Source organism: Xiphophorus couchianus, chromosome 22, assembly GCF_001444195.1.
Source record: "Xiphophorus couchianus chromosome 22, X_couchianus-1.0, whole genome shotgun sequence".
Taxonomy (NCBI): domain Eukaryota; kingdom Metazoa; phylum Chordata; class Actinopteri; order Cyprinodontiformes; family Poeciliidae; genus Xiphophorus; species Xiphophorus couchianus.
This window is the reverse complement of record NC_040249.1, coordinates 17986602-18009264: the sequence shown is the minus strand read 5'-3', so window position 1 is coordinate 18009264 and position 22663 is coordinate 17986602. Positions and strand designations below refer to the sequence as shown.

The following is a 22663-nucleotide window of genomic DNA, read 5'->3' as shown; positions in this document are numbered from 1 at the left end:
AGAAAAGATCTGAATTTCCATATTTTTTCCTTTATTTTAAATTTGTGTTTTGATTATCGAAGAGTTGGACTAAAATTTCAAGATTTATCTATGTATAAATAACCAAAATATCCCAGTTTTTCAGAAATTCAGATCCATCTTTCAGATTAGAAAATGAGAAATAAAGTCTTGAAACTCCATATTTAGATCTGCAAATTATAATTTATGAAGAAAAAAAAAAAGTCTAGTTTTCAACATAATGACAAGAAAAACAGATCCATTTTAATTTAATTTTTGTCATTCTGTTGTGGAACCCCAGTGTAATTATTCAAATTTGTTATATATTTTTAAAAAGTTTATTTTTTAGTCAATATTTTAGTGCAACAAATTCTAGTATTTTCATACGGCTGACTAATTTATAGGTTAGGTAAAATTAATGGCCCAGTCATCAAAAGATGGCGCTGTTTTTCCAGAGTACAAATAAACCAGACTAAAAGAAAATTCATGCCAGTGAGAAGAGATTTATAAAACAAGACAAATAACTAATTTAGATTTAAAGATTTTTTTTATTCAAGAAATTCAAACAAGATCCTAGGATACAGCAGTGTCAATATATAAATATGTGAGGATCACAGTAGCTGTGAGGATTTGTGCTGTGAGACGACTGCGTGGAAACAGTCACTAACATCATTGTTACAGAGCAATCAGAACAAACAGTCACACGGCTGTTTTTCTGCAGGGCTGATTCGACTCCCTGCTGATTCAGCCATTATGGGACCTCAAATCACACGGATGCGGCTCCAGTTAGAGATTTAAATCAAAAACAACATTCACTCAATTAAATGTATTAACTGGAACTGACAAAAAGCACTTAGATCCACTGGAGTGTGCATCAGAAGAAAAGGCTTTCAAGATTGTTTTTTTTTTAAAATAATCTTGTCAAGTGGTAAAGCAAAAACTGACTGTAGTTCTGCTGCTTAATTTTTATTCCTGAGAGCACTGCAGCACTTCAGATGTAAGAATTAGCCATGGGTACTATTTTAAGCCACACTTGGAGCTCGCCTGCCGTCACAACGGTTAGTTTGGAGCTTTTCAGGAATGTGCATCTTCTGCGTTCAGGAGAGAAAGCAGGAGTAGGGAGCGTCTGTCAGTAGTTTTGGCTCAAGTGCGTCTCTCTCTTGGACTCTGCTGAAGCCTCTGCTTTATTATGCATGCGGCTGAGATGTTTGACCAGGCTCTCCAGCTGAGGGTTCCCTCCTAACTCCGTGATGAGGCGGTAAGCCTCCGCCTCCAGATCCTGCAGGGTCTGACGGGTGTAGGCAAAAGATCCCACCTTCTCCAAGTAGTCCACGCAGTACTTCTTGATGTCCATGTTCTCCGTGCGCTGCCGCAGGATGTTCTGCACCTGGGTGCTCTCGGGACGTGACCATATGGCGTGGATTGTGGGAAACGAGAACTTCCCCTCTGTCAGGTCCTCGCAGAAGCTTTTGTTCTCGCTGTACTCATCGGAGCTCAGGTTGGCGTAGTCGTCCCGGATCTGGAAGAAGAGCCCTAGAGTGTCCAGGAGGGGCTTGAGGTCCTGCTTCCAGTCTGAAAAGAGCTGCATGAGCCCCACAGCCAAACCGAAGAGGCCCCCGGTCTTCTGCAGCACCATGTTGCGATACTCTTCCTCCGTGGGACAGGTGTAGGTGTCCCTCCAGTGGATGTCCAGGCCCTGGCCGCGGTGCAGCTCCAGCAGCTGGCGGGTAAACACTCGTACAGCTTCTGGGTGCTCTAGGATCAGAACCTTCTCCAGCCCCAGGAAGTACACGTAGTTGGCCGAGTTGATCACTGAGGGAATGCCGTAGATGCTGTGAGCCACCGGGAAGCCTCGACGCAACTTGGAGTTGTCCTCGATGTCGTCTATCAGCAAGCTGGCGTTGTGCAGCATCTCCGTCACCTCAATGATCACCTGAGCAAGACACAAACACCTTTGTTGATTCATCTCATTATGTAAAATTCACCAGACCAACAAGAGAAAAAGAAACAATATTACTCCCAATACAGACCCTAACCAACTTACAACTGTCGATTAATGGTTTATTAGATTAAAATTAGTTCCAACTGAAAACATCCACTTAGACCTTTTAGTGTTGTAGTTTGGCCACCATCCAGCAGAGGGCGCAGCCTGTCATCAAGCTGAATCAGTTTATACAGAAACAGAGATTGCGGGAGAATACCAGACCAGGAAAGAGAAATGGTCCAAATGTAAGAATAAGAAAATGTTTTTTGTGTGTGTTTTAAAATATAAATGACAGTTTCTATGTTACATAAAAGCCCCTAAAGTAATAGTGAATCCTAATGCTAAGAAATGCATTATTGTACAACATAACTTAGCAGCTTTGTAGTCTGTTATCTTTCTGTTTTTAGTGAGGTTTTTTAAATATATTTATTTTCCTTTTCTAGTTTATTTCTGCATCTATGCCTAGATTCTGATTTGTACGTGAATACTTGCATTACTGTCTGTTGGTTTGTAGAAATCGTTCCAAATGGAGTCCAGTGTAGGATGCAAGCTGCCCTTTATCCGTTATGGAATATAAACACTCGACTAGCTCCTTAACTTTCACCTTAATAGAGCTCATTCAGCCGAGCCAAGCAGCGTCAACGTCTCATTTAAAAATGACTGATGCATTATGAAGGTTAGGATGTGATGACTGAAAAGTGAAGGAGATAACGGAGAAAAATGTAACATAATGGGTAAAAAACACAATGGCAATGAGCAAGGTTGATTTTGAGTTAATGTACTTTATGGAGCGAAGTTTTAACATTCCATCAAGAACAACCACAGACTAACATTTCTCTATTCATGGGGAATTAAGTGTCTCGCATATTTTAATTCTTTTCATCAACCCAACAGGTTCCCGTTTGTTATATTTCATAAATATGTCTAAGTTTAATAACCTGAGAACCACAATTATCTGCTTATTCAGTCAGTATTTAATGCAGTGGACAAAATAGTGTTAAAATTAAATAATTTTGCTAAATTAATATAAAAAACTAGCTCTTTATCCAATGAAAAGACAGTCAGCCCTCCTGATACAAAAGAAAACTCTGACTTTGTAAGAAAATAGCTGCTTGTCAATTAATAGTCGATGGGTAAAATCAACCAACTTTAGATCAACTCAATTGATAACTTTCATCCCTACCTATATTCATCCTAACTTTGTTAGAAACAGATTCTTTGTTTAAAATATGCAGTACAGCTATGATACAGCAGATGGCGCCATGTCTACATTTTTTGACACTGAATCTCCAGCAGAGCAACTAGAGCATCAAAAAGCTCAGCAAAGACCTACTGATGAGAGATTCCCTTTAGATATCTAGCATCTAATGGGATACTAGACATCTAGCGGCAACTTTATTTGCTGTAAAAACATCAGTGCTAAATATAGACATTTGTTTTCAACTTCCATCTTTTTGTGAGACTAAACAGCATCTGCTGCTGGTAGACACCTGAAATCTGTAAATAAACCTTTTTCTGTATCAGGAAGACATTCTAGTTGTAAACCGTGTTTGACTCTGAGCTTTTGGGGTTACCATTAGGTTCCCACTGTCCGCTCTGCTGACTGAAAAGACGAGCGGTGTGTCCCGCTGGTGGAAGCTGCTTGGATGGATGGCAGAACAAAGACGAGACTCTGTAGGTTGGGCAGATTGCCAAGGCCAAACCGGTCAAGTAGTTTATCCAAACAGAAACAAAAACACGCCGCATTTTGGAAGCGTCCCAACATTTCTCCCTCCAGCATCAGTGAGCATAAAGCTAAAATCTGCTGTTAGCGTCAAAGAGCCAAAGAATCATTAAAGTACAATTGAATCTCCATGAAATCCCAAAAGCAGGAACCAGATTTTTAAAACGTTTTAGACTTAAAGCTGAGCACCAACATCTAACAAACTTACTACTTTATTTTATTGCCTTAATTTCCATCAAAGCTCCAGACCATGAGCACAGACTCACAATTTCTTAAAATTACACAAATCGGATTATTCCTATTTAATGGCCACAATTTCGATTCGTATTCCATTATTTGGAACCAAATCTAAAACTTATTGGGTTATTTTTCAATGTCCCAAAGCAAATATCTGATGAATATTCACAAATTGTGCTGAGGTGTTTGATCAAAATGGACCATTCAGTGCAAAAACATCTGTATAAACAGACAAAACCTAGATTTATTTTAAGATTTGCATATTAAATTCATGAGCCTGTTGTAATAACCAATAAATCAATCAAATGATAAATTAAAACAAGCTCAATATTTTCCATTTGCATGATTGATTGTTTTCCTCATATCTCTACCAAAGGTTGATGAGAAAAATCCCTTTTTAAAAAGAACAATTTTGTTTAAAGACTTCAGTATGTTTTTTTATTATTATTATTTTGGCTATTTAAAATGTCTCCTAACATTTGTTAAAGATTAAAGCTTATTGATCTTTGAGAGGGTGTACCTTAGTTATTATGCCAAGACCATTATATTACTTGAAAATGGTCTCAAAACAACAATATCATAATTTATTACAATTTTTAATCTAAGATTTGTCATTGTCGCAAGCCTACAGGTTTAATCTTTATCACAGGTGTCTTGTAATTTAGCTCATCTCAAAATGTTTTCATTTAAGAATACCATTTTGCTTATAATGAACTAAAATATATAATTTAATATCAACCAGGTACGCATGTAGATGCAGTAAAGCTCATCTAAAATTTCATTATTGCTGTTAAGAGATGCTTATGGAGGATGTTCCTCTGTAGCACCTAATAAAAACTTTTTAAATCTCTAAAAACAACTTTTTTTGTCCAACTGCATCATCAGGTATTTTGTCCAGAAAATTTCAGGCAAACCAAACAGAGAGGATGTGAAGGCATGGACCTGCATCCAATCTTAAGTCATCAACGCACCACAGCTGCAACAACTGATAAGTAAAAAACAACCTTTGGAGCATTACATTTTGGTTTATTAAGTGCTACAAATGGCAGACAGCTGTGTTGTGAACTTCTGTAGTGACTCTAAGTAGTGAGAAGTTCACCATTTACAAAACTCTCAACAAAAAAACCTCACCTTAGGTCTAACCCCATAAAATAAAATAAAATTTAAAGAAAAGTTAATGAGAAGCTTGTTGGGTTCCTGTTCGCGCTGTGATCTGTTAATTAAACTAATCACAGGACTGGAACCGGTACTGCAAAGTGGGCTCAGAATAATCAGTCCAAACTAATAACCATTACATGCAGGATCAAGATGGTCAGCGTCGAAACAGCTCAAATCAACTGCAGTCAACTGAAGGATTGTCTTTCTGTAAGGATTGCATGATTAGCTGCAAGCAGATTTAGAGAAATGTGTTTTTCAAAACCAGAACCTGAAACCAAAACAAACAAAATATAATGTTTAAAATGAAGATGAAAGGAAGCAATTCAGGAAATGGAACAAGACCAGTGTTAATATTAAAACAACATGAAGTTTGTCAGCTAATGTGTCATTCTTATTAATATCATTCCCTCATCATTATGCAGATGAGATTATTACACTTTATATTTTTCTTTAACATCAGGATTTTGTGGGGGTTTTTGTGTGTGTGAATCAATCTGCTTTATTTTCTTAAACCAAGTCGGTCATGGCAGATGGCCAGGCTCTGGATCTGCTGGAGGTTTCTTCTTGTTACAGTGGAGGTTTTCCTCTCCACTGTCGCCAAATGCTCATCTAGGAGACGTGAAAGCTGCAAGTCAAAGACTTGATTCATTTTGCAGTTTCTTTAGATAGAAAACTTTTTTTTTTTAACAAAATTGAAAAATAAACTGAACTTGACTCCATTGTTTTATAACTGGGATCAATTGGAGATGAATGATTGGACTGAATAGACTTTTTGTTTTGAATGGTATATAAATAAGCTGAATTGAGTGAAACTTAATTATTTCGATTATTTAAACATTAAAACAGTGTTTGAGTTGTATAATGTTTTTTCATCTGCAACAATAATAGTGTTAAGCAAATGATCAAACAAAAAAGCTAAAAAAACAAAATTTTAAAGTTTGTCTTTTTAGTAATACATCAGTCATATTCAATAAATCTCAATATTATTGAAAAGTTAAATTAATCCAGCAACTCTGTTTACTATGCAACAACATTCAGATTAATTACATAGAGGCTGATGTAATCAACCCTTTATTTCTACTCATTATGGTGATTTATCTCTTGCAGCTCATAAAAACTTAACATTTAAAATTAAATTATCGCATTAGACTGGATTGTTTTTTTTTAAAGATAACTTTAAATTGACAATTAGAATTCATATTCTAGTTTCCTGAAGGAATGGCACTTTTCTTTAATACGTTTTTCCCCAAATCTGTAAAATACTGAAATCAAATTTCCAAACTGTGTTTTAACCAACTTTGAATAAACTAGACTTATAGGGGATAAGCCAACACAGATATAACAGAAACTGTTAGAATATACGAGTAAATATTTGTCACAACATCCATTTAACACATTTCAAAGGTGTAATTTTATCATGTGTCGCTACACAGCACAGAACATGTCTTAATACGCCTCCTGCTTCCTAGTTATTCACTAAAAGAAACTGCATGTGTCACAGAAAAGCACAAAAAGCTCTCATACCAAAGCAACAGATGCACTCATGTAGAGATTTCAGAGTGAAAGAGCGCCATAAATAAACAACTACGCTTTTCAGAGAGAACCAAAAAAAAGCAAACAGCTTCAAAGCGCCGAACGAAACGCGGGGAACATCCACGACCTGTGGCGTACCGGTAGAAAAAAAAAAAAAAACACGCTGCCACACGAAAACCAGCGTGCCACTGTCGGTGCCCCGTCTATCTAAAGGCACCATTGTTTCCATGGCGGCGACTTCTTGGCAGCAGTGAACTAATGATGACAAGAGGAGAGCTCTCGGCCTGTGTAAAGGGTTCAGCTGGAGTTTACAGAGCTGTTATACAGATTTAAACCTCAGCTACCCGCTGTACCATGACAGCCAGCTTCTGCTGAAACTGAAGTTACCACGAAAACACCAGCAGGTGTAAAGATATGACTAAGTCACCAATGAGTAATTAGTTATCCTTGAAACTCTAAAAATAAAACATTTTAGCTTTAGGGAGGAGATGAAATCTTAAAATAGAAATGTCAGCATGTTGTGTTTTTATATTTAGTGTGGTGAGTGTTTTTATTAATTTGGCCATAGCTAATAAAATATTTTACAAATATTTTTTTTTGTGGAGCTCTTTTTTATCAATGACATTCATCTATCTCATAATGATGTTTTATTTTGTGACCCTTATTTTGCAAAGCTGAGACTTTTTAACTTTTTTCTCTTTATTTTTTGTTCTTATATTTAAATGAGGGGCAGGTTTGGTCAAAGTATGGCAAACTTCAGTGACAGCAAAGTCACAGTAAAACAGAAACCAACTGCAAAATATCAGCAGAGAAAGAAATGTCTTTTGCTGCTCATTATTGCATCTCTTAAGTCTGAGATGCTTTTATCAGACACTTAAAATTAGTTCAATAAATGTAGAAAATTCTGCAACATTCACAAGAAGTCAGTCAAAAATTGGCAGCATTTTGTTTCTTCAAAAAATAACAAAAAAATCTTGAATTTTTTCAGTAATTTACCTGATGATTACTGGGGAATATTGTCTGATTTCAGTCACTGGGTGATTGATTATTGCAATGTAACTACTGAATGTCTGTTTACTGACTGTAAGTATTACAAAAAAATATTTTATAACATTTTTTAAATAAAATAAATTGTATTAAATTGCAGAGGGAACAAAAAAGTGAAGTGAAGATGGCAGCTTCTCTCTACATTAGCTTAGATAAACCTTAAAATTTACACCCAAAAAGTTTGAACCAAGGTAAAAATACACAACCGCCATCAGAAAACAAAAAAAACAAATGCACAACCGCACACAGGTGGAGATCAACTTCCTTTTATATATAAAAAAGACTTATCGTCTTGTTCAAAATCACAACAGCACCCAAACTCCTCACCTTGCAGAGGGTAAAATATTAACCGATGTGACTCCAATATACTAAAACTATGTTATATGTTTATTATATTAAGTAATCCCATAAAATAGCTGTTTCAGTATTTTATTCTCTTTAGCAGAAAAGCAGAAAACAAATAACACTTCAGATTAAAAAGGTAAAGCATCAAATATTCAATAAAGCTTAGTGCTAAAAGAATATATTGAGGAGATTATAAATTGCATAAACAGAGGCTTACTCAACACAGAGGCAGGTTATCACTGAAAGAGAGGAGCTCATTATTGGATCTTTAACCAGATTTCCTCCAGACTAGTTGAACAAGTTCAGACAAGTGTCACAAAACCTAACCTGCCCTGATCCAACTCAGTGTGAAGCCAGTAGGCCTCCCTGCTTCCTCTAAGTTGCTCATCACCAGAGCAACCTAAATGTTTGTAGCACAAAAAAAGTGTGAAATTAGCTTCAAATCAAATGTGTGAAAATGAGACAATTTCGGCATTTTAGCCGTGAAACTTCAAAAGAACCTCTAAAAAAAGCCACTACATGTCATGTAAATATAAATAGATCAACAATTAACTACATCATCTTCCCACCTTCCGCTGAGAGTCGCCTGCAACAACTTGAAATGCGCCGTTTCTCACCTGCAGTTTGTCTTCTGGTACATTGAGCCAGTGGTTAAATGCTTGGGCAAGTTTTGTCCTCACTTGTTTTCCTGCAGAGAGAACAAAGAAATATATTGTTTAATTAGTCAGAAGTAAAAACTACATTTTACCTACAGCTTCACTGGTGATGCTTCTTGCAAAATGTGCAAGTATTCCTCATGCCTTGCTGACAATTTTCAGACTTTTGACTTTATTGATGGTTTTAGCCCAGCGTGACCGTTCGTCAAATCTTCAGTTTGGCTGCTTTTGACTTCACTCAAGACATTTAGCAACAGGCTCATGATTCAGGAGGTTGAACTTCTGTCACCAGTTGTTAAATTTAAATATTTAAAAAATAAAGTCCCTCTTTATTTAGCAGAACAACTTTGTGTAAGCTGCCTGTGTACAGAATCAACTAAGACTTAAATTTAATGTGTTACAAGCTGAATTATCAACAAGTCATATCAAAGCAGATAGTAAACATACTATTTCTACTCCAATATTTCAGGTGAATATTCAGTGAAAACTGTCAGTTGGAGAAAAAAGTGAGTTTACAGAAGATTGCATGTCACATTAAATATAGATGTATTTTAAAAAATGTTTTAAATCGAGTTAATTCCAGGGCCTAATTACTTAAACTTTATTACACCTTAATCTAAAGCTATTGACAAAACAAGCTATATTTTCATTTCAAAACCCCCCGCTGCTAAATTATTGAATAAATAGACATATGATCTCAACAACATGCATATTTATTGTTTTTAATCCGTATTTAGATTATTCAACCATAAGATTGATGCAAAGTGCTGCTGAACCTATTCAACATTTAAGTGTTTCATCTGATCATTCATGCGACTTCTTTAAAAAAAAAATCCTTCTTAGAAATGTGAACTGAGGACGCTGACATTAGTTGAGGACGTCTGTCCTGCTGCAACATGTTTAGCATTCAGATGCCATTTTAGGCTTGAATAACTAAAATGCCATCTAAATCTAAAATCCTTAAGAAGTCAGGATATTTTTTTTATATCACTTCCTCCAGAATGTTGCAATGCTTTTTTTGTGATTGTTGCAACCTAAAATTACAGAAGTTGTGATTTTTTTTTTTTAAATATAGTCTTACAAAAAAGTTTAAATTGCTGCACATAATTGTCCCTTTCCTTTTTCTCCTCCGTCTTTACCTGAGAAGTAAGGAGAAGTCCCTGCATAATCGTCCTGCTGCCTCTGGTCTAATGTCTCCACCCTGACTCCTCGCTCTTTCTATTGTGACAATAAAAATTTCTTTTAAATATGTGGAGAGCAACATTGAGCACGACATCTGTTTAGAAACCAAATAGGATTGGATATATATCTGAGATAAACTAACTAGCAAGGGATGTAACATTGGTATTCTTGTTATCAAGCTTAATATGATACACTGGAATGGATTAACTCATTTAGCTAACATTATCTGCTAGCATCATTCAACTTACATGGTTTGTTTGGAACAAAAACGCAAAGTTTTTGTCTTTTGGTTCTGGCTAGTTGCTGAATCGTGCAGCAGGACATGATCAGAGTCACAGGTGTAACCGGCGTCAGCATGTGTACATTCGTGGTGCATTTAAAGATGGCTCTGAAAATCATGCTACGACGTATTAACTGATTAATGAGTTGCAACAGCCCAAAAAAAGTGTGGACAGAGGGCACAGAAACAGAAAGAGCGAGTGAGATGTAGCAGACATACCCAGGGTCAGTATACACAACATAAGCAAATCCAACAGCACATCTCCAAATGACTTATGAAAAAAAATAAGCTAAATGTTACTGTGTAGCATCACACATGCTTTTATCTTGCAGGTAAGGCTTTCAGGAGACACTGCTAAACAGGAAGCTAAATTAAAAAGAGACTAATGTAATTGGTCAAAATTCAGCTAAGTTACAGTGATTGTTCAGAATTAAGAAAATACGGAAATCATTAATATGATTGGTTGGATTTGCGAAGAATTTCAAGTTTGCAACAAAATTTCCAATTTGCATTAACTTCCTGGAGGGACTGAAACAAACTGAATGGACCTTCAGAAATTCCTGGGATAAAAACAGCAGCAGATATTCTTTGAAAGCCACAGACAATCTGACAATTTACCCAAATAACCATGTTACACTGGCAGCCTTGTCATTTAAATGAACAAACAAGGCTCAAATAGATGTTGCACATCTATTTGTGCAACATCTTGCTTCAGAATCAAAACTCGCCATGACAGTTGCATCAGCAGTAATAAATGTTTTAGATTGACTGAGTTAACAATGATAACAATGAGACACTTTATCATGAGATGTTCTAGAGAAGGGCGTCAAGCTCATTTTCATTTTGGGCCAAATCAAGATCATAAATGCTGCTAAAGGCCCGGGTGTACCAGAATGTATTGATAAAACCTGTTAAACTGTTAAAAATATTAATTAATTCTTAAAATTAAATAATGTTGAATATCTTTTTGGTCCCTCCATAATTTTAATTGTTTTTGTGATTTTTTGCAATAAAAATCAAAGTGTTTGTGGTACTACTTTGGAAATATTTGCGATATTTGCACTTATTTATGACGGTAAATGCAACTTTTTATTACTCGCTGTATAGATCATGAACTATAATCTGATATCATTTAAGGCTGCGGCGGCTGTTTAGTACCAGTCAGAAAGTTTTTGACAATTTTTGACAAAAATTCACAATAAACTCCCAATTATATATTAGCACAAAAAAGTACAGGGATTTGTTGATTGCTTGAATTTCCACAATAATTCGCAATAAACTGGAGGGACTGACTGATATAATTTGGCAGTAAACAGATAAAAACTGCATTGATTTGATTGATAACATAATATTTAACCAAACATAATGTTTAATATAGCATCTAGAGGGCCACATAAGAAACAAAAGCGGGCCAGATTTGGCCCACGGGCCTTGAGTTTGACACACATTCTAGAAAAACTAAATACACAAACTGGCTTGAAATCAAATGAGCTGCAAAGGATTCTTCAGCAAACTACAGTGTTTTTGGTCATTTTATTATTTTCTTTTCTTCACATTTCCCAAAAAACAAAAGGACTGACCTGGCAGCTGCAACAAGTACTTGTACGGTTCTAGTAGAATTCGGTCCGAGGCGGGTTGAGAGGTACCATCCATCGCTTCCTGATAAGTCTCCCTTTAAACTGGAAGACAAACACAAAGAAAGGAAAATAAAACAAGCTGAAGTAGATGGCTGTGTGTGTGTTTTTTTTAAAAGCACTGCAGGCTAATATGATTCATCTGTGTATATTTATCACAGTCGGAATAAACATAACCCAGATAAACAGACAGTTTGGGAGCAAATTGTTTTACCATAAAAACATTGACAATGTGCTTTAAATTAGCAATGCTCTTCAGTGATAGTTCCATATTTTTGGTACTTAAATGCAGTTGATAAAGTAATATTTTTGAATTTTTTATTTAATTATTGGTCTAGCAACTAATTTTGGTGGAACATGCTTTTGGGTGGGGTTTTTTTTATCTCAAAAATATTGTATAAATTCTTAGCAGGAATATCACAGAAAATGGTAAATAAAAGAAAAAAGCTTTTCATCTTCTGGATTTGTAACAGGAAGTTACTTTTCAGAAAAATTAGGCATTGAGCGCCACTCATCGAGGTGAGAGCTCATTGATTCAGGTACAAGTGACTTTTTAATGTGATACAGAAAATCAGACGAAGCAGATTCAAGCCTCATTATCCTCAAAGTGTGCCGGTTAGATGAGACACTGCAGAAATGATGGTGAAATTATTACACTTTTTTTCCCACTCTTGTCATTTTCCACCATTACGCAAGGGGTCAGATCATGAATACACATGATTTGACCTTTGCGTTTATCTTCAGTGATCTTTGGTTTTTTAGCACAAAACTCTCAGCAAGTTTATGTGTATAGCATATTTCAGCAACAAAGCTTTAAAGTGCTTTAAATGATAAAAGCATAAAACAAAGAAACATTGAAATACAGTGGCATAATGAAGGAAAGTGATGAAAAGTTGGAATACAGATTAAATCAATTATGTTCCAATTATTAAAGTCAAATCTAAACAGGTGGGTTTTCAGCCATAATTTAAAGGATATCAGGATTTCTGCATTTTTGAGCCTGTGGACAGACTTAATACTGGGATGACATGCTGTTTTTTCTTTTCAAAGATGTGTTGCAGTATATAAATATGTATATTTTGTGTGGTGATGTCTATTGAAATATGACAAGGTCACCTAATACTCACAATCCATTACTAAACATTTTGCCATATTGGCAGAGGTTGAAAGAATGTTGAACATAAAAGTAGCGCTTGAGGAAACAAAGCTGTAAAAACTAGTTATTAAAATTTGAAAAGTTTTCAATAAACAAAACAAGTTACCAAGAATGGTTTAGTGGAGCTGTGCTATTTCATGCATAAATTACAATTTCATAAGGGAAACTGATGGGAAATGCCATTTTTATCTTCAGCTAAGACCATTTACACAACTATATTAGGTTGTGCGATTGTTAAAAGATAAAATTTCACTACGATTTGATTTCCTTTGATAAAAAAAGAAATAGTCCTCTGCTTTTGGATCTTTTGTGGGGTGGGGAAACTGTTTTATTTAATAACATTTTATAGTTCCGTTTTTAATTAATTTCAAGAGCAGAAAAAGGTGAGGGAGTTTTGATAATTTCTTTAAAATTTTATTCAGCAGACCAGTTTTTCACAAAAACAGATAAATTAGCCACAAAAACCTTTAAATGCAGCAGTTTGTAGTCATTTGTGGAAGATTAAAGGATTTCTATAACCCCACAATATGCTTAACGCCAAAAATTAGATTTCACTTCACAAGGAATTTTGTAGACAATTCGCTAAAAACACGGCTTTATATTCTTGTTGCAAGTTTCGTTGGCATATTATATCCAATAAGAGAGAATTTAAAACAGTTTTACCGACTTTATATATATATTTATTAACAGTTCCCAACCCCACCCACCTTAGCTGCCGTGTGTCGGTCTGCTCACCAGGCGTCCCCGAATTCCGGTTAGCCAGTCTGCTAATTACTTAGCGGAAGCAGGCTAACAAAAACGCGTCGAAATGACCCGGTTGAGCATTCCTTTCTTTCCTTTCCCAGAATTAAACCTCACACTTCCACGCTGGGGCATATAAGGCACACGATATGACTTTCAGTACAAGACTTTTAAACCATTATAGCTCCGGGTGCTCGTGTCTACTTCGAAGGATGCTATGCTAAGCAGCACTGCTTATGTTACGCACCGTTCCGAGAACAGACAAGCCTTAAAAGAGCCAGCTTTGATGAACTCAATATATAACCTTCGGCCACGTTAAAGCGCACGCGCAGAAACTATTGAGAAATAAATGTCATTTGATAGGTGTTGGATTTATTTCCTGATGTTGTCCGGTTAACACTTTTTTGCTGTTTGCAAATGGGTAAGAACACTCCTATCACTATCGGTCCGTCCTGCATCATATATCTAGCAAACCTATTCGTTAGAAGTGGGAGTTGTAGTCTTTCAGAATTTTTTTTCCCTGTATTGTGACAACCACCCAGTAGGATTACATCGAACTCTTGACTGTGCATATTTTTCTCCCGGATCAACCAATCCTGTGTCACGAAGGAGTATGGTTTTATGGTGACCTCCAATGGGCAGTCGTGCTTTTGAAGAGAGGCGGGATTATTCTCGACGTCAATCATTCTCAGAAGGCGGAGGATCACAGAAAGAGCTAGGTTAGAGCAGCTACTCAACAAGGCAAACAGCAGCTCGGAGCGAAAACCACTTTTACCAGTCCGCATCCAACATCCACCGGGATTCAACGGACGTTAAAGCCTGTCATTCTTTCCATATAAATGTCCCTATGGATTACTAATACACTATCGTCGAAGAGCAGACGCGTTCCTCAGCTTGACAGCAAAGGTAAGTGTTGCTTTTGTTCGTCAAAGCTGTCGCTATTTTGAACATTTTACTGGCATGCTTCCCTGCTGATACTAAGCCAACCGTGACTGTAGCTAACTTGTTAACTAATGGTGTGTTGTACTTTAGTAGGGAGCGGCTTGCGGGGGAAATGAATGAGAGAACGGACAACTTGATGATAAAGTTGTGTTGTGGTGAGCACAAATTAGGCTGATGAGCGCAGTGAAAGGTTATGCTCCTTCGAGGTTGAGTAGTTTCCAGTGTTTCTGGACGTGGCTAACCGTAGCGATGTGTTGCTGCTGAGCGGAGGAATCCTCGGGGAGGCTTCGGTCGAGCAGTGCCTGTCACGGACGTTGGGAAGTGATTTTACTCGAAACAATCAGGGGGGACTCGTTGAAGGTGGGTTTTTTTTGTGTGTGTGTATTTGACATGGCTGCGGGACGCGAATCGTCGACCAGCGATCCAACGGCGTAGTTTAACAGGTAAACTGCACTGTCAGGAGGTTCTTTTGTGCCATCGGTGTCGCTAGCTTCTCACGACCCACTTGTCCCGGTGTAGGCTGGAGCAGATGGGCTGCCTCGTATCGAGGAACCCCGATCTGATGCGATCCCGTTTCGGAAGGGGAGAAGTCCCAGTGTTGTGTGCGTGGTAAACAATGTGTGTGTGGGGGGGAAAGGGAATCAATCAGTAATCGGGTTTAAACGGACATCTTTCTGGACTAGCTGCGCTGTCGGCGGCGGTCAGTCATTCTCTAGCTGAACTGTCTGGGGCGGATGATCTCGTATCCTCCGCGATCATTCCCGAGCCACAGAAATGCGGGGCTGCTGCCGACCTTGGTTCTTGTCTCAACAATAAAACGTCGGAAGAACCGAAGATGTGAGTCTTCTTTTGTTTTTTTGTTTTTGTTTCCTCGGGCTTGACCTTGCTGCAAACCGCTCCGTCGACTTGTTTCTTTGTCAGCTCACTCAAAAAAACAGTCAGCGAAATGTCGGAGGTGTCGATAAAGAAAACATTTTCAGAGCGAGTAAAGTGAGTTTTCAAATGCCTCTCACTTTGTTTAACTTAACGCTGCCGCTGTGTTACGGTTTAACGACGTGACATGTTTATAGAAAGGTTTTGTGACTGTGTTTCACTGAGTTATTATCGCTCAATTTAAAAAATTTTTTTTTTTTTTTTGCTGTCGTGTGTACTCTGCAGAGAGCAAGCAGCGAGACAAGGGAGAGAGAGAGAGAGCGAAAATGAACAGTTAAAAAAACAAAAACAAAAGAGATTTGTGTCGGAGGGGGAAATTATGTTTAAGCATTTGCTCACTGAAAATTGCGTGTACGGTCCCAGCAATTTTCAGCGCTGGTGTTCCTCCTTTCTGTCCGACTGTCAGCTACAGAAATGGCGTCATCCCTCTGCTGTACTGTTGGTAGAGTCAGTGCGGTGCAGACGGCGGAGGCAGAGCACCGTGAGGCTCTCAGCGAGTATTAAACGACCACATTATCCGTGTTTTCTGTGCCGAGCGACGGAAGGGAGGGAAGACTTCCATGTTACACAGCGAGTAGTTACTTTGTGTTCTTCGGAGCAAGAGAGCCGAGTCTGACTGACTTGACTGGCAACAGTACACCAGGCATTACATAAACGGCTTTAAGCACTCTGCGAACGAGAGAGTGATCAGCCTGCCACGGCATTACTTTCTGAATGTGACTCGAATGCCCAAGCACACACACTCGCACACCCATCCCTGGTTCTCCCGCAACAGATCAGTGGCTAAATCAGGATGTTTAATAATAATAGAGATTAAAAAAAAATTGCAAATGAGGCGTTTTTTATTATTTTTTTTCGTGCACCACTGTAGCAAAAGAAGTGATGTCATCATAACATAACCGTGTCTTGTTGTGCTAGACTGAAGTTGGCCACCCTCTGTAATGCATAATCTCCATCCTCCCTTTTGCAGCCTCGGATTCCTCACACTGGTCACCTAGAGGACTCATAGAGAGATGAAGGTATGTTCATTCATTTTTCATGCATTTGGGGCGTTAGAATAGCAAAGCTCGGTTTCTTTTGCAGCTAAATGAAATGTGCTTTTTCTTCTTGCTTTTGCTCGGTAGATAGATGCAGGTGTAAATATCAGCATTGTTGAACTAGACTAGTCTTTTTAAATAAAAATGTGATGATTAATATGCTTAAAATTAAGTTTTTGTTGCATTTTAAGTTCTGCTGCATGGTGTGGATGTAATTGAAAATTGTGTAAATGTTGTATACGTGAAAAGCATTCGAGATGTGACATTGTTTACCCAGCTTTATTCTGTTTGGAGATGCGTCCCAGCTGCCATTCACTGGGGAATATTCCTTCTTCTTCTTTAAGTGTTGCTGTGCCTTTAGTTATTTGTATCTGATATTTTCATTTGTTATGGGGGCCACACCATTCCTGACAAATTTCTGTGTTTTTATTCACCGCTTGCAGCTCACAGGAGAGCAAATCGCAAGCATACTGATACGTTTTGTGATTGAGGTGATGGCGATGAGGCACAGATCAGACTTTTCTTTTTCCAGGCAAATACTGATTTGAGGTCAGAATTGCTATTTTCCCCAAGGACTATGGAACAGAAAAGACCACAATGTGCTGCAAGTGCTTTGAAAATGAAGGACTTTCAAGATTATCCCTATGTTTCAAAGCATATTTCTCCAACCTTTATCTGATTCTTAATAAACTTCCAAAAGCGGCAAATGAGAATGCATGCTGATGGATGATGCATTGAATAAAAAGTGTTGGTTGTTCCTGATTTTGATTAGTTTAATTAATAGAAAAAGTGTTTTTCAGAATATGATTTGCTGATGAGAGAAAATTCTCTGGTTCTGATCTCTGGTTGGTTGATTGGTGCATCTGTTAGTGAAGCAGCTGTGATAATGACCTGCAGTGTGGCGCTTTGCCCTCACTGTTCTTTTTCTTCATTATCATCCGCCACCAACTAACAGACAGGTGAAAAGGGAACCACAGTCTTTCTTGATAAACAAAATATTGTGAAACAAAGAAATCTCACTCTACTCTCCATATTAAATGGGGAAGTTAATCTGATATGATACAAAACTTTAACTGTCTGTTTCTAGACTGACATGCATTCAGACTTGTAGCACTGACATGAGCGACAGTATGTGTGACAGCTATGGCAGATGGTTTGTGTCATAGGTGTGTGTTGAAAAGCTTTTGACCGTCATAGAAATGACAAAATGCTTAAACTAATGCTTGATTGACACTCAAACTATCTTTGCTGCTTCAATTTCTACAGCCATGTTTAAATAGAGATGTTATCTCCATTTAATCACTATTTATCTTTTTTTTATTGCTGCTGAATATAGTGGTGCTTTCCACTTTCCCCTCTGAGTTTTCTGGCTGCATTGATGCCAGAGGAGGAGTCAGCTTTTCTGTGCTGCTCTGTCTGATGTTTGTTTAGGACTTATTGTCTCTCCGCCTTATGATTCCCTGCCTTTCTAAATCTGCTGAGCACTCTTATTTCCCTTCAACAACTGTTTCAAATTTATTGCACGCTTCTTTAAATTTTAAGGTCAGGCTTTTACATTATTAGCTATCAAGTTAATGCTTTACAGATCTGGAATAAAGACTAATATGAGTTTGGGCTTGAAATGAAAGCAAATTTTGAAAGGCACTGTTTAGTATTGTTTTGTGCGAGTTGTACATTTTTGCCCATAAGTGAAACACTTTATTACAGTGATTTGCAAAATCATTGATACTCCTTTTACTTGTTCACATGTGAAAATTAACATTAACAGTATAGTTTAATAAGATTATGTTTGATACAAAGTGGTACACGGTCATGAGGCTGCAAAAAATTCAAACTTGGCTAAGGGTACACCTTGCAACATTACAACAAACCTAAACATTAAGTCAGCACTAAGGGGAATGGTTTGGTTCAAAGCATTCCCATGTGTTGGAATGGTCCAAAAATATTTGAAAGAAGGTGTTCTTTTCAGATGAGATCATCTTGGTGTATATGCTAATCAAAGATGGGCAGATGTGATGGAAAATGTATGGCGCAAAGTGCAAGAATAAAACTTAAGAACTGCTTAAGACTAAGGAGAAAGTCCAAATTCCAGCACAACAAAAACTCTAAACATACAAACAGAGATAAAATATTTATGTTGGAATGACCTAGTCAAAGTTTAGACCTAAACCTAACTGATAATCTTTGTTAAAACTAGAAAATTGATCACAGATGCTGTCTGTCTAATAGAGCTATGTGTAATCTCACCATACAATACGATACAAGATATTCTGCTCCCTATACAATATATATTACAATATTCAGCAAATGATATGATTCAAGATGATTCAATGAGTTTTTAAGATTTTTTTGAAAGATTTTAGAGGGACAGAGTGATTTTGGTGACATTTTGTGACTGCTCCATAGACGTGAATTGAATTGATTGAACTGATAGTGTAATTCTGGTGTAATAAATGTTTTTGTTATGCATTTGCTTTGTTTAAAGCAAACATCTGCTTTGTCATGCAAATGTTATGTTTTGTGTGGCCACAAAAAGTTTTGGGGCTTTGTGTATTTGGTTACACGGAAAAAGTACCTTTTTGTCTCATTCACTTATATTAGATCATGTAATTTATCTGTTTCATTTAATTACTTAATCAATTGTAACTGGTTGTTTCATTACATGCAATTTTTAATATACATGTGCAAGTGGGTAAAAATGTCATACCTGATAGCTGTCATTTAATTAATGTGGATTTGACATAAAACTCAAAGTAGTAGTTAATGTATTGATACTCACGGATGAAAAATCGATACTTTCTGAGGAGAAAATATTGATAAATATCATATTATCAATAAAATTACACAGTCTTACTGTCCAATTTGACTGAGGCCGAGCAAGTTCAATCTCACCGTGCAAAGTTGATTGAAACATACCTCAAAATTCAGTTCAAAAGTGTATTTTATTTATTTGGATAATTTGTTACTCATCCTCCAATTATCTTCAAAAAGTTGCAATGGATGATGATGCTGTGGGCAAGAATAATCTTCAGTAGCAGTCAGTCTCAGAACAAATCTGAAGAAGTCTCTAACTTAAGACACTGTGTAATAGGGTCTTCTGTAACATAGTCAAAGTACACAAATATGACAGGCTAATAGCACACTTTACAGGCAACAGAGATGATATGCCACAGTTGTTGGCAAGCTCTGTTAATCCACCTCATTTGCTTTTGCCGCTCCTCTTTAATCTCTGTCTGGCCGTATGATTAGAAACCTGGGAAGAGTTGGTTTGAACTTCCTCCTTTTCTCTCTGCTCTTTGGTCCTGCTCTGCACTCAGGAAGCCTCCTTTTTCAACTCCACTCAGGTCTGGGGTCGTAGTTCAAGTATTTGTTAAGCTTTTGAGATGTTAATCAGCTCCTGGTTGTAACAACGAAACCACATTGTTGCCAAGGTTACGCATCATAACAACTGTCTGAAAGTTAAAAAAAAAGAGCAAAAAATCCTTCCAGCTGCACAGCATCCAAAACCAAAGGAAATATGTAATGCTCAAACCAAAAGAGAAAAAAAAAAAATCTGCAGAAAGAACAACACGGAACACGTCCAACAACTACAATTTTATTAAACTATGGTTGTACAAGTTGATTTAGTAGAGCTTAATGCAAATGCATGCCACTTGTTTCATATTTTTATTTATACAAACAAGAAAAAAGAAAATCGTCTCTCTTTCACTTTATACGCAATTCTAATAAAATGCACTGAGGTTTGTGGTTGTGAAGTGACAAATTGTAAACAAAACAAAACAAGAAACCCCTGAAGGGATAGGAATACTTTTACAAAGCAGTATAATCACATTTCTTTATGATGTGGGTGAAACATTTTTAGTGGAGTTACTCATGCTTTAGCTGCAAGAGTGATAGTTAACAGCATGTGGTGCTGCGGTAATATGCTACATAATCATGCAGTTGAAGAGGGCCTCAGCAGGTCAGATACATTAGTCTCCTTAACGTTCTCTTCTGGTAAAAAGCGTCTCTGTTAGATGTACACAAAGTACCTTTTAAGTGTGTAAATATACATTTGGATCTATGCAGTAAGGTGTAGCGTTTAAAATCCACACTTGGAAATATGAAGAAAATGTTTCAAGTGTCTACAACATAAACGGTTTCTTTTCGACAAAATTGCAATATTGTTCACATTAATAGTCATGCATCTTGGAGTTATGTACTCCAGATTTCTTTTATTTTCATTTTAATGTTTGGAAATTAAAAAGTGGCTGCTTAGCTGGAAAAGCAACTTGGAAAAGGACAAAAATAATAGTCCTTCATTTATCCCGGAGAAGGGAAAATCGACATTGATGTTTTCTTTACCCCAAATGTTTGCAACAAGTGCCAAACTAAAGGCATTTAAGTTATTATTATTTTCCCCACTGAGTTTAGAGCTGCCATGGCATTGCCAAGGTAACTCCCGCTGAAGCGCCCGTCACTGGGGCTGTGGTCATTCTGGTTCGCACAAAGACGTGATTCACAGCAGGATTATTGTATGTGTGAGCCCGGCTGGTGAGGGAGCTTAATTCTTTCCTGCATGCCCCTTACATGCTCCTTTGTTCAGCCTACAAGGCTGTTTGCTGGGGAACAATGCAGTGGGTTTGACACTATTGCTTAGTGATCTAGCAACGTACTGTTCCTAAATGTTATGTTTAAAACATGCAGATCTTAAGCATAAATACAATTAGTTCATCGCAGTTCCTCAAGTGAAAAGTAAATGGATGATGTGATGGTGTTTATTGGACCACCACATTTAAGTTTTAGTGTGACGCTGCTTCTTTCACTTCAACCTGAGGACTGTACGACAAGGCAGGACTATAGGCTTAGTAAGGTAACTTTCAAACTGAATGGTGAGTTTGCTGTTTCACAAAGCTGATAACTCAATCTTCTCAGAAGTTTCAGTATATGAGATAACTCATGTGAAGTGCTTTAACGAAACGATGAAAAAGATATGGATACTTGAACAGAGGTTCGTCTCACCTCTCTTTCTCTGAGAACTTAACCGGTTACTTTTGGGGAAAGTAACCCTCATTGATGTCCAATCCAAAGGGAACCCTGCCTAACCTAGAAGAGAACCCGATTACTCAAAATCTTACTCCGTTACTTTTGAGTTCCTCTTGACTTCTGATTAGTTTTCTTTATTAGAATGGAGATACAAACAGATCAGGCTTTTCTTTGGCTTATACCAATTTCTGAGTTTTTCTGAGCTCTGGTATTCTGCTATTAAACTTTATTGCACATCAACAAAAAATGTTGAAAACATGGAGCATTAAAGCAAAAAAAAAAAAAAAAAAAAAAAAAGCTTTTAAGGCCTACCGAAAGTGAAGCAATTACATGATTATACTTGTTTATGTATCAAAGCACGTCTTTAAATTGTCTCAATTAACTTTTTTTTTTTTTAACCAGCCTCAAAACAAAATGCAACAAAGTACCTTTTGATCAGCGCTGTGTTTACCGACAGAAAACTGAAGCAGTTAATGAACAGAAAATATATATTTGACCTGCCAAAGGATAATTGGCCAATTTTTTGAGCATGTTCTGCATGGTGTTTTACTTTTTTTTGCTGGCAAAAAAAGTAAATCACCAAATTATGACCATGCATAAAAACCTAAAACAAATCCACAACATAACAACATTGTTTAACATTTTAACTACTCTTTAAGAGTTTAAATCACAGATTGGCAGGCAGGATATTGAGCTGAAGATCATATTTATTGTATAAGTTAAAGATGTTGGAATTTTTTTATTATAAAAAATAAAAATCAATTTCATCAGTGGACATTTTACTCAAGATTTTGAATCCAGCCGTATCTGTAGCCATTAGTATGTTTTTTTTTTTCATTTTCTTAGTGCTGATTGGCTGTGTCCCCCAAAGAGTGGAAATAAGCATCAGTGTAGATGTTGGTTTATGCCTACTGTTCATATTAATGCACATTAAGGTGCATTTGGTACTTGAACTATTAAAATTAAAAGGTGTCATTGAAACAGTGAAAGCTTTGAAACATTCAGGCCAACCCTGAAGGAATCCCTGGAGCCGATGGCAGAAGTCAGTCACTT

At 37.0% G+C, this 22663-nt stretch overlaps 2 protein-coding genes across 7 annotated transcripts in view; one reads left to right on the top strand and one right to left on the bottom strand.

The window, feature by feature from the left end:
- Positions 1–525: 525 nt before the first annotated feature.
- On the bottom strand, positions 526–13989 carry ggps1 (geranylgeranyl diphosphate synthase 1). Of its 2 annotated transcripts, none has more exons than XM_028006195.1 (4): positions 13668–13989; positions 11723–11821; positions 8642–8712; positions 526–1930 (listed from the first exon to the last, which is right to left on the bottom strand). In XM_028006195.1, exons 2-4 carry the CDS (start codon positions 11793–11795, stop codon positions 1127–1129), a joined length of 948 nt encoding a protein of 315 aa, XP_027861996.1. In that variant the 5' UTR covers positions 11796–11821; positions 13668–13989; the 3' UTR covers positions 526–1126. The 2 variants fall into 2 exon arrangements, with proteins under 2 accessions (XP_027861996.1, XP_027861995.1); XM_028006194.1 differs by having other exon boundaries at positions 13640–13987.
- A 384-nt stretch (positions 13990–14373) lies between these two features.
- The window catches only part of arid4b (AT-rich interaction domain 4B), a 50953-nt gene continuing 42663 nt past the window's right edge, over positions 14374–22663 (top strand). For 2 of the 5 annotated variants that reach the window (XM_028006192.1, XM_028006189.1), the window contains exons 1-2: positions 14374–14579; positions 16519–16567. In XM_028006192.1, coding sequence (XP_027861993.1) covers positions 16562–16567 — 6 coding nt within the window. In that variant the 5' untranslated portion in view covers positions 14374–14579; positions 16519–16561. Of the gene's footprint in view, positions 14580–14896; positions 15059–15283; positions 15453–16518; positions 16568–22663 lie in introns of those variants that run through there. The other 3 variants (XM_028006193.1, XM_028006191.1, XM_028006190.1) reach the window with 3 other exon arrangements.

Bases quoted from the DNA above. Each gene is read 5' to 3' on its own strand.
- ggps1 (XM_028006195.1), bottom strand. From the start codon at position 11,795: ATGGATGGTACCTCTCAACCCGCCTCGGACCGAATTCTACTAGAACCG. The intron at 8,713-11,722 runs GTCAGTCCTTTT...TTCTCTCTGCAG, and splicing joins GTACTTGTTGCAGCTGCCAG to GAAAACAAGTGAGGACAAAA. The intron at 1,931-8,641 runs GTGAGAAACGGC...TGTCTTGCTCAG, and splicing joins TACCAGAAGACAAACTGCAG to GTGATCATTGAGGTGACGGA.